The sequence below is a fragment of the Buteo buteo genome, chromosome 5 (assembly GCF_964188355.1).
Source record: "Buteo buteo chromosome 5, bButBut1.hap1.1, whole genome shotgun sequence".
Taxonomy (NCBI): domain Eukaryota; kingdom Metazoa; phylum Chordata; class Aves; order Accipitriformes; family Accipitridae; genus Buteo; species Buteo buteo.
This window is the reverse complement of record NC_134175.1, coordinates 7,698,405-7,715,118: the sequence shown is the minus strand read 5'-3', so window position 1 is coordinate 7,715,118 and position 16,714 is coordinate 7,698,405. Positions and strand designations below refer to the sequence as shown.

Sequence of the window (16,714 nt, the reverse complement as noted above, 5' to 3'; positions counted from 1 at the left end):
AAGAAACAAAGGAATAGCTTTCTAAATGTATGTCAGCTTACTAAACTGGTCCAAAGTTGCCAAAACTCATCTTATTTGTAGAAATACTCAAATCAGCAGCATCCTTCCCCAGGGAGGTCTATTTAATCACTTCAGAAATTATTTCTTCCAGACAACAAAGAGCGATTAGATGACTTAATTAAAGCACTGATTATCTCCAACCCAAAACAACGGAACGCAGAATCTAAAATAGATAGATTTAACCAGATGCCCTGGTCCTCATTATGCTTTGATTTCAATCAATCGCACACACACGTCAAGCAAAGGGCAATAAATTACAACCATGTGTTTGAAGAAATTATCTTCACAATATTGGAAGTGGAGAGCCAAGGCTCTAACTGAATGGTGTAAGATATTAGACTTCCATCTGGGAGTAATAACCTACTGAACAAAAACATACCAGGGCATTAGCTTCAGGCAGTGTCTGAGTTAAACCTGGCAGCAGGAGATCAAAATTAAACAGTTGTTTTTTGGGAAAGTGACATGCATTTTGGTAAAACCAATAACCAAGAAATATGCTTGTTGTTTAACATACATAATATAGAGAGGGAGTTAAAACCTAGTATAATTCCTCTTTAACCCAAAGAGACATGAACATGCCTCCAGAAATAAAAGGTGGGCAACTCTAGAGATACTTAAAGGTAGTTTGCATTAAAACAGACACGTACAGGGAACAATTCAGCGCTGGTTGAGAGGCACTGAAGATTCAGCAAAGTTGTTCTTAAGCTTTCATGATTTGAAACAACTCCACGCAATATTACAAGATTTCTCCAAACTTGTTTTCAGACTACAGTCACTCAGTGTGCTGGCCAATAAGCTTTTGAGGTCAAAACTAAAATTTAAGACTACTCACCAGCGAGCAAATCTGAATGGGTTATTTCACACAAATTGTTAACAAACGCGTAACAAGCTGTTTCCCTCAAAACACCCACGCTAGCAGGTGCCAACCCCTTGGGAAATGGCAGATAGATGCCAATGACTCACTAAATGTAGGTGGATACTTACCACACCTGATTAAAACACAAATCTAAAAAGGAATGGTGTGTGGGCCAAATGGGACTGACACAAGGAAAAACTGAAACTATCTGAAGTCTTGGGAGACGCCCGAGATGAACTCTGTGAGATATTACCACTTAGTGTGTGTAAAGGTGAAATTGGAGATAATCCAGAGGAAGCTTGCACCATATGCTGAGAGCAGAGTAGGAATAGGACAGATTCTCAACAGTACTTATTTTTCTATAGAAAGGAACGATCTTCCTCTTCCACTCCACGCTGGAATGACCAGTATAAGATGTATTTTAAAGCTGGGGACTGAAGCAAGCACAATGCAAAGCAACATCTCAGAGACAAGTGCTTACAAGGCATTAAGATACACAACATCCTTCTGCAATGGACAGTCCATACTGGCTAAATGACTGCAAGCACAAGATCCAGCAGTTTAGCCCAGCAAGGCTGGAAACAAAGCCACAAACTGCTTTGAAAAACCTAGCAGAAACCCTCATTATAGGAATAACATGTCTAACAGCCCAGGAAATTCAAGCACACTGGGGCCCGGTGTTCTCTGTGAATGACTGCTTACATAAGATTATTTTTGTATTAAGTGTTACCTCTCTACCATAAAACACAGCATAGCTGTGGTTAGAGGTGTAGTTCAAAAACATTCTCTCCCCTGTATAGAGAGGGACAGAACAGTCTCTTAAGGGACTGCTGTATGAGAACCTCATGTGTCAGATCTGAGGCTTCTCTCTCAGCATCATTTTCATCCTCTTAATCTGCAATGCAAGCTGAAAGTCTAACAGTGCAACAGCTGCTGCACTGAAACTCGCTTTTTTTAAGGAAGAGTTTGTCATTTGAAGTATCAATTAGCTTGGTGTCACCTATGAACAGTCTGTTTGGACAGACAACCCCATCAGAATGAACATAGACAAGGAAAATCTCTGCAGGTCAATTCAAGAAAGTTTTTTTGCACACTGCCTACAAAATGAACACCGTTACTGGAAGGTGGACCTGTTAAAAGTCTTCCCATATAACAGAAACCATAATTTCCACTAAAGATACAGTACTGAAGACTGCCAGCACGCTTCTTATTTTTTTTAATTCATCAACACTTTCAAATGAGCCTGAAATATTTCACAATGCTGGAAAACCTCTGTTGTCAACTGGCTCTGGAATTTGAAATGACACTGATAACTCTGTCCTGGAATCGATGCATCGGGTACTCCTTCCCCAGCACTGCAAGCTGCCAAACCAGAAGGCCAGTGACACCTTTAATCAACATTACATGGCTCAGACCTACTTCTGGCTTTACAGTGGGTACGCAGTATTAGTTTCCAGCTCTAGCAGACCATGGAAATTACATCACTGCAATTGCCATCTTGTTCCCACTACAACCTTCCCCACACTTCAGACTCCCACATGGCTTCAGCAGCTGTTAATGAGGGTAATTGTTACAGTCATTCCCAACCTGATAAGTTGGCAAGACCAGCAAGCAGCAGTGAGAAAAGCTGGCACTTGTTACCCCCACCTCATTTTCCCCCTCTCCGATCTCCAAGTAAAAATTAAGCTTCTGCTGTCAAAATACAAAATCCAATTGTGTTAAGAAAACTGCAGAGTCCAACTACTAAAACAAAAGCATGTTTCTATCCAAATCTCTGTTGTAGGTAAAGTACAAATCATTTCCAATTTCAAGCATGAGGAACCTTTCAAATGGTCAGGTTAAGTTTCCCTAACTTTGCAAATTCTTTCCAAAAATGCCACAATTTTTACACCATTCAGCAAAACGTAAGCCATCCTTCTCTTTTTCTGACACATTTTTGAGATCATAACATGCATCAAAGCATACTGTGCTGACAGATGCGCTTATCTAGTCTGACTACACTGCAAGCCATAATGCCTCTGTCGTTTCAGCTGATGACACAAGAATGAAGTCTTTGTGAGAAATCCCCCCATATCCCCTCTGTAAAATCTGTATTGCCTGTAAAACTTGGACTGACAAACTGAAACATGAATTTGATACAAGCTTGCCTTTTACTTCCATACAATATATTAAGACTACTGTTGTACCACACTTCAAACAGGGTTCGGCAGATTCACCTACAGCTGAGAGTAACCTGTACCACGCTTTCCTACCAGCAAATGAAACCTCTTTAAAGACGTTATTATATCCAGCCGAGACTTCACGGTCATCTGATCAGAGAGGGATTTAAAAAGACAACCTTGGTTCCATAAACCTACTCATTTTCATCTTAGTTTATTTAAAATCCTATTGGTCCTGGTCTGTTCTGCACCTGGGGAGTAACTGCAAACCTCTCTTTGCTGCATATGCAAAATTCCTTTCTTCCAGTAAGTTCAGATACCAATAACAACTGTTACTTACAAGAGAAGTTGGTTATCTACAAAAATAATGCATGAAAATAAGTAAAAATTTGATACCTGTAATAAAAGTGTGAAGATTACAATTTGGACAGGCTACGTTTACATCAAGTCACATCTTAAAATGAGAAGAAAATCTAGGAAGAAAAGTACCTTTAACCTGCTTTTGTTAGCTTTGTAACAGTACAGTGACACATGATGAACTACATCTGAGGACGTGTTTTATCTCCATTTTTGGGCAACACGAAGAAGCAATGAAGTTTGTTCACCTTTTTCACGGTCATTAGGCATCTCCAGTAAGAAAGCATCCTATTACTGGATAAAGCAGTAAGTTCATTTTGCTTTGCAACACACACTTGCTCTTTAGATTTAGCATTACTATTTCCATGCCATCACTGCTTAGGAGACCACAATCTATAAAGATGACACCTAAACCTGATCACATCTCAAGACCTTGGATGTGACTGCAATGCAAGACCAGTGCAGTCCCACCTTTTAGAAAAACTGTTCAACAGACAAGTCACCCGGACAGTTTCCTATTGCTGCTTTAAAAAAGACACTGCCTAATCTACATTTATACTTCACATGCTCTATTAATTCCTTTGCTTTACACCTCTTTAACCAGACAAGGCCTAAAACAAGCATCAGAGAGTGGCCCTTGCAGCAGAAGTACATTAATCCCCATACAACTGCTGCGTTTCAGTATACTAGTGCCTGTCATTTTACTGGAAGATGTGAAAGTTGCTGCTATATATATAGATAGATAGATATTTTGAGAGAGTACAGTCTTGAGGGAATGGAAAAAGCAGGTGGTTTAAGACTGAACTTAGTCAAGATCAAAGAGAACACAGGTCATTTCAGGACAAAGATGCCATTAATCTGTTAAAGGGGGAAGGGAAGGCAGGAAAGCACCTCAGCATCTGCCTTTAGCATCAGCTGACAAATTCGATCATGCTTTCATATCGTGAAACCACAGCAGATACACTTCCCAACAGCAGATCAGCGGGGCTGCCTATCCTTCTTCCTCTGCTATACATTGGTATGCCACTCTCCGAGGCAGCTAGTGACCACATTTTAGACTCATTGTGTGTATTGCATGCCTGCTGAAGGAAACAAAGAAAGCAGAGGGCTCTGTACGGTAGAACTGACATACAAGTCTCTGTACTGGTCAAAGGCATTGTTGGCTTCCACCTCCAGCTTGCGCAGGCGAGCAGATGGCATGGCACCGTCTTCCAGGGGAGGATCGTATTTGTTACTCCATGGTGATCTGCCAAAGAGACAAGGAAAATAGAGACAGTTAGACAATAGAGACAAACTCTGAAAGATTTGAGATCAGTGGGTCTGACCTGATCCACAGATGCTGAACTTCCAAGAAAAAAAAAAAAACAAAAACAAAAAAACAAAAAAAACCCCAAAAGGTACCAAGAGCCATCTATCTGTAACAATTTCACCCTCAACAGCCATTTGAAACACCAACAAAAAGGGGACACTGACTCCTCAAAGTTTACAGTGTACCTGGGGAACACCCCCCTTCTTCAGGTTTCTACTATATAAATAATTATGCTTGGGTTTGAATCTGTTCCCTCTTAAATATTAAAAAAAAATGAGGCCTCTGCTGTTGCACATTGGGTATTTAAAATTATTTTCATGCAAACAGATCGTGTAGTTTATTTGGGATCTGACAGTATTTGAGCCAAACACTGCTGCCTACAATTAAGGTCCAAATTCTCCACTCTTTTGCTCTGAAATAAACTCTACTTTTAGTATAACATTAGGAAAACATTTGAACAGGTCGAAGGATTTAACAGGGTTTGTAAAGCTGCAGGTTTTACTATGATTTCTGCAGGTGTGGAAGAGACTTTGTGCTCTTAATGAAAGAGTTGGTATTAAAAGATTAATGGAACCCTTTGCCCATCTGCTTGAGACTTTTATAATTCCCATTCTGTAAACCAGCATTCTCCTTTTCATTTCCCCTGTGAATAACCAACGCACATATATCACTGCTAGTTTAAAGAAAGGTACCTCTACCCTTTACCTACTCACTTTTCAAAATACTCCAGCCTACTAACACTAGGTCTTAATGCAGTCCATACGTAAGGGCTTTTTCTTCAGTAGCCATTTGTTACTCATTTCTCAGAAAGGCATCTAATTTTGACATCTGTTTAATGCAAAGCACAAAGAACAGGCTCTGCTTTGCTCTGGCTTTGCGCTTTCACAGCCCTTCAGTCCTCCCTACCACATCTGACTCAAAAGGTGAGACACCAGGAAAAGCTAAATCATTATGTCACTTCCACCCAGAAAAATGTTTTTCAGGTGGTGGTTCTCATTTTAAAACAGTTGCTTAAAACTCAGTTGTTTTGGAGACAAGTCAACAGCTACAGTAGTGCACCTCTACCTAACAACTCTCTGAAATCTGGAAAAGATTTGCACAAAAATCACCACTGGTGCTATCTGCAGGATTCCCAAATGGCACACCTACACCCATTAGAAACTACACACAAAACCAAATGACACCAAAGAAGTTCAGGCAGACAAGAGCATTGACCTTGCTATCATGAAGTCTGCAAAAGCAAAGCCAGGGTTCATACGCCAGGCAATGCAGAAGTGTACTGCTACCTTACCAGCAGCATTCATTAGGATGTGCTTCCTTTTTCTTTCTCTACTAAATTTTAAAAGGAAGATTAAAAAAAAAGTCTACTCTTTTCTGTGATTTTGGAACACTGTGCTTCTCCCATCATGTACAAAGAACTCAGTGAGCAGAGAACCCATGCAGAAGCTGTAGTCAAGATACTTTAATTGTAAACATTAGATGTCTTTTGCAGGCTGCAGGAATGGGATTTAAGGGAAGCCTAGTAACATAGATTCTTCTAGCTAGCAGATTGTGGCATTTTCAACCCATTACAGTTGGAGCCAGCAGGAACTTCACCTAAAAACCCCCCTCATAACACAACCCCTTTTTTTTTTTTCTTTATGTGGAAGGGTATTCACAACACATTTAAAAACTTAAATGGAGGCTATTTGAAGAAAGACAGACGGACAAGCACTTAAATTTCAAAAGTCAGTCCTCTAATTTCCCTGAAAAAGAATGTTTTTTGTTTCAGCTAACAGGTTTCAGTGTTGTTGGCACCAAATCCCCCATAAGGATTCTATTTAATAGAGTAATCAAACATACTTAGAGTGGAAATGTATGGACAAAGTCAGGGACCTTGAAGTCTTATATAAAAAAATAAATTAATAAAAGCTCTGCCTTCACAATGTGGATTCCACAGCTGTTTGATATCCTCCGCAAACCTTTGTTACTACAGGAGCACTCACAGAAGTGCCCGCGAGACTATGCGCACAAAAGGCTGCTCCCACAAGCACCAGTGTGATAATATGAAGAAACTTAAAGTTATCTATTTATGAAGATCCAAGAGAGACTCCAAAAATCTACCTTCTGGTCTGATCCATGTTCGACACTGAGAAAATCAAGTCTGTCTAAATATGAGGAAGGAGTAAACTGTGACGGGCTAAGCATTAGGATATTAATTTCCCTGTGTGCTGCCCCATGAAACTGGTGGAGTTATCACCTGAGTGGCCAAACATCCCGCAGCAGCTTTTTTTCAAAGCTAGTTCCCAGTCAGATTGTAAAGCCACTCAAAAAAACCCTATAAAAATTGATTCCCAGTGAGAAAGTCTGACTACCTAGCTCTACCTTTCCTGCTGAAGTTGCATGAGGCTCAGATGTCCACAGAATGCTTTGAAATTCTTGGATTAGTATTAAAAGAAATGCAATTAGCAACCTCTCCAATAAGAAGAAAACTGGTGTTTAGTTTGAAGTGTGCAGTAATTGGGGATTTAGCATGTTGCAGGCAGGGAATAGTATTTCTTGGGACTTCTAATCGAGTGTGTGGTTCCAAAAAATCTTTGTGGAAATATCAAAAGGTTTTAAAAGCACAGTAAACTCCTCCTAGATTTTGGCTTAATTGATTAAATTAGTGTAAGAGCCACTTCCCAGTAACAACTTCAGATTTTATGAGGTATGAATAACAGCGTCTGAACACAGGCACAGAATGGGATTAACACATGCACATACTAGTGTTGCTTGGTTTTCAAAGGCTTTTGCTTTGTGCTGAAGGAAAGAACTTACTTCATGAAACAGAGCTGAGACCAATCAATTCCAGAAGGAAGAATCACTTCAATCCAGAACACTTCAATCAAAAGCCTTAAAGAACAGCATTCTTTAATGCCAGCAATTAATACATTATGCCTATTCTATACAAACAAATGAAATAACTTTTCTGAAACCCCATTACTTAATAAGTCCTGAAAATTGTGAAGTGATTTGAAAACCATAAGTCCTCCTGCTTCATTGTAACTATTTAAATATCTTCACAGAAAGAAAGAGATTGAGCAAGTTTCAGAGGCAAGCATGAAACTAACCTTAAAGAAAGGACTGCCACACATACTAACTAAACACAGAGGGGTGGAGGGGGGAGCAAGCATTACTAGTTATTGCAGCATGTCACAATACTGTTTAACAAGTGCCTTTCCAAGTTTCCTGTGCCTCTGGTGATAAATGCTCATGTCAATAGCCTAAATAGGATGCAAGGGGACTGCAAAAAACATATCACAACTACAGTAAGTAAGAAAGCATCTCTTGAAAGACCCACAAGAAATAGAGGATCTAATCCTTTCTCTTGCATCTGCCAGAGAGGATGCAGCTGCATGAGTACATCTTGTGGAGGGCAGAAGCTATAAAACTCTATTCTAGCTACTAATTTAGAACTGATTAAATGCATGTAGCTGCTAACATAGATCTGACCAACTTCGACATACAAGCTTAACGCACAATGCTTTTAAAAGGCACCAGGCTCTTTTGTAGAAGGTCGAACAAACTTTCAATGTTAGACTAGTACCCTAAAGAACATGAGTTAACATTTCACCCTACAGACCTTCTCACTTCTTGGTCCACTGCAGGAGGTTATATTTAAAAAAAAAAATAAAATCATTAAGATTTACACTTGGCCACAATCCAGATGCACTGTCAAACCTTGCATCCATTATCAGTCTCCTCTTCCTATTTTTCAGACAAAATGAATCTCAGCATATTCTCTGTGTAAATCATCTACAGACAGATATGCTTTCAGTTTAGATAAGCACCTTTCCTGCAACTCAAAGCAACTGAAACCAATAAATCTAGAATCCTTTATAAGCTTACATACTTCTGCAATGATGGCCTGAGCCAAAAAAAAATTTGTTAAAATATTTTCTGGAATTTCACTCCAAAATAGAATTCTCAAAACATTCTGGCCAGATGAATGTAAAACACTACTGCAAATCTGCACAGAGCAAAGCTAGATTCTTACCGTAGATCAGTTCCAACTGTTAGCAGTAAAAATGTAAGCTATTACACTGAAGCTACAAGGAGAGCCAGAGATGTAACCCATATAATCACAACCAGGAGAAGCAGAATGGCTGAGCTGTTAACTCAGGACAGAAGATGAATGGTGGTCATTATTTCACAGCCTAGCACTCTTTGTTAAGAGAAAAGAATAAAAGCTAGGTGATGCAATATTCACAAAGGTTTCTGGACCATAAGCTTTGTGATTCTTAATTAAATATTTGGAACTATGCCACTGTCACTACAGCCATTAAGAAAAGTCAGGCAACGCAAAAAAGAGGAGTGGGGTGGAAATCACTCAACAGCAACCATCCTAATGGCAAGGTATAGAATAAAAACATTAAGAAAGAGACTGCATTCAAAGTGGCAGCCAAAATACTGAAAACTCATTGTACCATTCCAGTATTACAACCCCTTCTACTTCAAAATTCATTATATTGTAATTACATACAGCTTATATTGTTCAAATATTTTCATTGGTTTTGTCTACAGTCCTCAGATTAAATTAGATATTTTGGTAGAAAGGGATTTCTTTTCTTTGCTAAAAACCTGGGCCAAGATTTTCATGCAGAACTAATGACATTGCATGTCCAAAGTCAGACTCAATCTCTTGCAAAACATGAGTGAAAGAGCCGAGCCTTTCCCAGCTGGCAAGTCCACCCTGTTTTGTACAAACAGAAGACGATCTTGTTTAAACTGACTGCTTGCATCATCTCTTTTCTGTTATTATCAATTCCAAAGATTTTACAACCATGCAACAATAGATGGTTTAATTTCATATCAAGGCCATCACAGTCATTTCTTCTAGAGATCCGACTGGTTTTCGTTTTCATATTCTGAGGTTTTAATCTCATATTCTGAGAATTTTAATTCTCGTATTCTCGGCCAAGGTTGAGCCCATCAGCAACAGTGGCAGCGCCTCTGTGATAGCATATTTAAGAACGGGGAAAAAAAACCTGTGCAACAGCAATTGCAGCCAGAGAAAGTAGTGAGAACATGTGAGAGAAACAACCCTGCAGACCCCCAGGTCGGTGAAGAAGGAGGGGGAGGAGGTGCTCCAGGTGCCGGAGCGGAGATTCCCCTGCAGCCCGTGGGGAAGACCATGGCGAGGCAGGCTGTCCTGTCCCCCTGCAGCCCATGGAGGTTCACGGTGGAGCCGATCTCCACCTGCAGCCCGTGGAGGACCCCACGCCGGAGCAGGGGGATGCCCAAAGGAGGCTGTGACCCCATGGGAAGCCCACGCTGGAGCAGGCTCCTGGCAGGACCTGCGGACCCGTGGAGAGAGGAGCCCAGGCTGGAGCAGATCTGCTGGCAGGACTTTGGGACCCCACGGGGGACCCAAGCTGGAGCAGTGTGCTCCTGAAGGACTGCGTGCAGCCCATGGAAAGGACCCACACTGGAGCAGTTTGGGAAGAACTACAGCCCGTGGGAAGGACTCACGTTGGAGAAGTTTGTGGAGGACTGTCTCCCATGGGAGGGACCCCACACTGGAGCAGGGGCAGAGTGGGGAGTCCTCCCGCCGCGGAGGAAGAAGCGGCAGAGACTACATGTGATGAACTGACCGTAACCCTCATTCCCCATCCCCCTGTGCAGCTGAGGGGGAGGAGGTAGAGAATTCAGAAGTAAAGTTGAGCCTGGGAAGAAGGGAGGGGTTGGGGGAAGGCATTTGAAGATTTAGTTTTTATTTCTCATTATCCTACTCTGGTTTGATTGGTAATAAATTAAATTAATTTTCCCCAAGGCAAGTCTGTTCTGCCCGTGACAGTAATTGCCAAGATGATCTCCCTGTCCTTATCTCAACCCACAAGCCTTTCATTACATTCTCTCTCTCCCCCATCCTGCCAAGGAGGGGGAGTGAGAGAGCAGCTTTGGTGGGCACCTGGCATCCAGCCAGGGTCAACCCACCACAGGGACCCACTTTGCAGAGGTCATCAGATTAGCAGCCATACAACCACGTTATTTGAAATTAAAGCACTTTACAGTGGTCTGGAGATGAAGATGTTTATGCCCTCTCACATTACGAAAATCCTAAGAACAACTTCCATAGTCAATGTCTTACTAAAGAGAAGACAATCCAAAACGGCCTCAGTTTCATCGCCGAGAAGAGTTTAATATCATTAAATTTCTTTTTTGGCTAAAATTAAGAGGGAGAAGGGACTGCAATACTTGTACGTAGCTCTCATTTACAAAGTAAACCAGTTAGTTCCTTGTTTTGGATATGAACTCACCTATATGAGTCTCCATCTCTGTTGTAGTCACACAATAGATAGTCTTTTCCTACCACCTTATCTCGTGCAATCTTCAATGGCTGATCAACAGAGGAGAGGAGATCTTCACAGAGGCTTGGAACCTGATGGTTTGGGGAAAAAAACAACAGGGAGGGAAGAAAGGGTAACACGTTATGGTTAAGAGAGACTGGCATCCCTAAGAACCGATTTTGTTATTAATAGCCCACATCTGTCCCAAAGCCAGAAACCCTTAAAAAAAAAAAAGCAAGCTGCACTTAAGTTACAACACAATCCTATGCTCCCACCTCCAATAATTTCAGATTTAATTACCTAACAACTAGTGTGGTCCACTACACTTGAATATATACATTCTCGATGTTAGCTTCTTGCCAAAGACGGCCAGTAAAGTGATTGTCGAGGACTGAGGAATAAAGGTAAATATTTGTAATGGAGTGGAAACGAGGGAGCTGCTAAAAGAATACGCCATCCATACACTCAAGCCTATTTTTCACAAGCTCCCACTCTGGGTAGAGTTTAGAATAGTTTCCAGGCAGCTGGCCAAACATTACCATGTTGGCTAATAAAAATACATGTGTGTCTGTGTGCGTGCACATATAAAATCAAACACATCTCCTACACAGGTAGCTTTTAATGGATTCATAATCCCAGCTGTCTCCCTGCACTTCACGTGGAGAAAGACTACAAGATCTGCAGAGAAGCTTTGATGTACTGCAAAGAGATGAGATGACATTTTGCAGCCTGAAGCTAGTGTGAATGCAAGCACAAGCAAATCAAGTAAATTCCATCCTGTAGCCTCTTGCTCTGGAGCTGATGGCAGCCCCGTTATCAATATTCCTATACTGCAGGCTTTGGCCATGCTAGCAGCTTCCTCCAAGAACTCCATCTCCCCTGTGCATACTTTAGGGCACGTGCAGCAGTGTGCCCCAATCCATCTGAAGGACGATCAACAAATCATTCCTGGAGCTATTATTAAACAATTAGCGTGCTGTGTGATTCCCTCGGGAAAAGCATTCCCCATTTCACTGCAAGGGAAAGGGACTAAAGTAAAATTCCCTTTCCCAACAGAAAGTTGGGAACGCAACAGGATACAGGACAATTGCTAAGTTCTTGAATGTATTGGTGACAACATGCTAATACAGAAAATAAAAGAAATAACCAATGCAGAATTTCTTCTACATTTCATTCTACATTGTAGAGCTGAAAACCTGATTTAGAACATGAAGACAAAACGCAATCGAGGGTAAAATTAATCATGAAGTGATGAATTCACAATTCATAAGAAATGAAAAGGGGAGGGAGGAAGGAATAAAGAAAATATGAAAGTGTGCTTTCTTCCCTTCAAGCCATTGATTCAGTTGGTATCATTTCCAAAGGAAAGAAGCCTAGAGAAAAAAAAACAAATTGGGGGTGCAACAGCTCCCAAAAGCACAAGCGCAAACTATTTTAGTGCACTAGATATGTCACAAGAGATCAAACTGCCTGAAGCAAAAACTTTCCTCATCCCAAGTACGAGGCAATAACATACAGTGGATATTAAGTCAAAGTAAGCAGGGACAAATATAAAACAACGTGACCGCAAAAAACCAAAAAAACCCAGAAAGGCCAAAGGACAAAACAAGATGTGGCTAGCAAGAGATGCAACACCTAACCCACACAATCACCCCGTAACACACAAAAAAATAACAGGAAAACCAAGAAATGGTTGGTAAAGTTACCGACAGTGCTGAAAAAGCTGAAACATTGTTTTTTCACTTCGGTGTATGTACACTGTAATGTGGTAATGAGTGATAACTGAAGAGCGCAGATTAAAGAGCAGGGCAGTTAAGTATTTATATCAAAAATGAGATGCTTCTCAGAGGAGTCCATCATCTAATACTTGGAGACCTGGCTGAAGCAACCTCAAAACCATTACACATTCACTGAGTAAATAATAGTGGCCAGGAAGCAAGCAGCTCTTAGGAAAATCTTTACTTTTTCTGGAAACAGACAACCCTAATACCCCACGGAGCTGATAGAAATCAGCAGTATCGTGGCACAAGTTAAGTGAAATGATGTATCTGTGTTCATGAGCCCATCTGGTTCCACTTTGTCTCTTCCTTCGCTTGTCCATTAGCTATTAATTTTAGGCTGACTCTTCAGGCAGAGAGCAACTTGAGATGACTGCTTCAATTTCAGATGCACACACAACAAGACCCAAAGCACCTCATCATTAAGAGCTATGCTCCACGTTGTTCCTAAAAGTGACCAGCTGAATATATTCCTCCTTCTTGGCTGCTCCTTGGCCAGCTGCCCATCAACAGAGAGATAAGTGCCTAGGAACAAACTCCTCACGCTGACGTGCATTTAGAATGAGTAATAGTGATGAAAACACAATTTGGAGAAAAGTGGCGTTTTTCCCAGACACCGTTTGTATTTCATTTCTTTGGGAAAAGCCCTATGCTACACATGCGGTAAGGGAGCACGAGAGGTCTCGCTGTACAATTCTTCAAACTCAAATATATACATACAAAGCATTTTCAAAAGAAACCCCAAACTCAATACACTCAATTCCCCTGCAGAAAAGCTCCCAATAGCCATCTGAATTTACAACCCTTACAGAAACCCACTCAAATAACTTTTAGATTTAACTGTCTTTTAAAAATAGCACATGCCTAGTATGGTGTTTCCATACTGCTCAGTGGGAGAGCACAATTTCTTACTGACTAGAAGGAACTCTCAATACATTGTTTTTAAGATGCAATCTATTTAATTTCCACATAGTAATGGTGAAGTAAACTTATCTCTGGATGATTTGATAACACAGATATTCATGAGCACGGTCACTTTTCCAATTTCTAAGAGCTGTGGGTAGTCTTACAGCCATAACAGTGAATGCAGTACATCATATACTTACTAGAATACAATACTACACTGTATTATAAAACTCCATTGCAATAGCATGCTAAATATCCATTGTCTCTTTGGCACAGAAACTCTACAGGACTTCAGACAATGTATTCTTTGCTCCTGCTCCTTCTTTCAGGATAAAACAGGGAAGAAAACCCACTCCTCTACTTCAGAAATATTGGAAAATTTCAACAGTGTTTATAAAAAGAACAGAGATATTCCAGCTGATGAACTACTCATGTAATTCTAATTATCAGAAAAACATCCAAGTGTGGCACAGTTACCCCAAGAGAATAATTTTTGTATCATTTATTACATCAACTTTCAACAGCTGCTGTACTTCCTTTCTAAGAATGTATTTACAAGATTTATGCATACTGGTCGTGTTCTGTGCTAGGAAGCTGCTTACAAGGCAAATGCAGTGATGTGAACAAGGTAATTTGCAGCTTTAAAGACTTCAGCTACATGTTCATGAGACTATTTGATTCCTTCTGAATTCGGGTCGTTTGCATTTTAAGAACATGCAATGATAAGATATTTGGCACAGCCAGGCTAAGCTAGCTGCTGCAATGTAAGCACTGAGCAATTATTTTACACTGTGCATATACCTTTCCTTAAATTCTTGTCCATGTCAAGTATTGAACCTTCCTAAATAAAGCATTTAAATTACTTTTGTGCACATTCAGACTCTTGCAGAATTCAGTTTATATTTAGCAAGAAAACATCCCTATCTTCTGACCCCAGCAAAGACAACTCTGCTTAGAAGACCAACTGATCCTCTGAGTTTTCAGTATGAAACAGTGGATTTGCATTGTTAAATTTTTCTTACTAGCTTGTTCTAGCTTAACTGAAAAGCCAAAACGTACTTAGGTGCCTGCGTGCATGTCTCCAACAGTCATTAGATAGGGAACTTTGACTTAAATTTAGAAACGCAAGAATTAACCCACGCCCCAGGCCAAATACTGGAATGCCAAAGCAGTGATTTTATCCATTCATCACTGCACTATAAATAAGTGTCACTGCGATGAAAACATGGAAGCCATGGTGATTGTTTTATAAGCAAAGACTGGGCTCCCATCTTTATTTTGACACAAGTTTTTCGCACTCTGCGCAGTGGAAGGTCGAATGTAGAATATAATCCTAACCTTAAATTAATGATGGCCTTAATCTAAAGATGTAATTTGGTCCACAGTGTACTCTAGACCCTAATGCACCCATGTTTCCACAAATAAGCACTCAATCATCTATTGTGGTGGTTGTATGTATAGTCATAGAGCAAGACCACCCTCAATGTAAATTAGAAAAGAAAAAGAGAATCTCTGGGGGTCCAGACTCAGCTGTTCAGCCTGGAACTGAACAGCAGCATCATTCAGAAGCACATACCATGCAACAGGGCACTGTGTTCGTGGGATTTTTTTTTTCCAAGGAGATATACAATGAATGTGTAGTACAGAGGAAAGAAAAAACTGAATGAAAAGCGAGTTGAGCATACTCTCCTGCATGTTGAACAAGGATTCCGTTGTCTGGTGTAACAGTATTCTCCATCAGAGCAAGCCAGGTATGTGGACAGTGTTTTAATTAAGTCAACTGCTCTGCTATCAAGACAAATAATCACTTGTGCCAAAGTCGAAACTGTACACTTTCTAGAGCAGCTAACCCAATAATCATTCCTTCTTGACTCACTTTTTGGTTAAAGGAACTTATTAACAACTAAACAATTGTTTCTGAATTATTTTTTAAAATATGATTAAACAAGCATCTAAAAAAGTTTAGAGGAAACAAGAACAGTACTTCAGCTCTCCCCATCCTTGCTTCGATCATGCTGGCTGAATTGCATCAAATTCTGCACCTTACATATTCAGGACAGTTAATATTTTGGCTGAGTAGCCACTCAACTTGAGTACACCAAGGTTGTAGTTTTCTTCTACAGCCTTGACTGAAATGAATCATCTTTACAATTGAAACTGCAATATTGCTAGCACAAGGTTCTGTCCTCGGAAATAGTCTTTTTCCATGCTTATTCAGAGGTCAGCATGTACTGACCTCCACAGGAACCTTACACACTGGAAAACTACGCTAAATGCAGCAAAATTAAAGATTAAACACATTTTTTCCTTAAAGAATCAGAAGGAAGATGTGAAGCGAGCTTCAAAAGATTAGCAAAGAAGGCATTCAGATCCATTTGCCTTTTGAATTTGTGTCTATAACAGGCAGGTATCTGAATACACATGTGACTAGAGCAGTTTTTAATTAAAAGCCACATCCAAACAGGAAAGCAACTATTTTAATTGCATGTGAACTCTTAAGACCTGATTTTTCTTTAAGACAACTTGCATCATTACAGAAGTGGACAAAACCACTGCCCGCATCACTTGGGGAAATCGCCTGAATACAAAGAAAAGCCCATGCAAGTTACCTGGCACTTTTGCAAAATAACCATTTTGGCACACGACCCCCCTTCAGCTTGGATTCTTCCCCTCTGGGCCAGCATCAAATTAAATATTATTATAATTTTTCTGAGTCATTCCACAGCCTCAGAATTTCCTGTTCCTGCAGAACACAGACACAGCCTAACGGATGTTGTGGAAACTCAAGAAGGAAGCCTGGCTCCACTCATCTTGGGCCTAAAACCACTAGTAAAGTCACTCCCACAAATCCACACATTGCTAAACCTTAATTTGATCCATCAGATGTCCAAGGGCCACACATTCTTCAAGCTTTGTTTATTAAATGACACTTAAATGGACTTTTGTGTTCAAGACCAGATGTAATTGATATTGGAAAC

The 16,714-nt window shown here is 40.4% G+C and overlaps 1 protein-coding gene across 2 annotated transcripts in view; it reads right to left on the bottom strand.

Annotated features, from left to right (window-relative positions):
• Positions 1-16,714, bottom strand: part of CAPZB (capping actin protein of muscle Z-line subunit beta) — a 61,929-nt gene that overhangs the window by 22,601 nt on the left and 22,614 nt on the right. For both annotated transcript variants that reach the window (XM_075027530.1, XM_075027531.1), the window contains exons 3-4: positions 11,023-11,144; positions 4,565-4,678 (exon numbers count right to left, since the gene is read on the bottom strand). In XM_075027530.1, the coding sequence (XP_074883631.1) occupies positions 4,565-4,678; positions 11,023-11,144 (236 nt within the window). The remainder of the gene's footprint in view (positions 1-4,564; positions 4,679-11,022; positions 11,145-16,714) is intronic.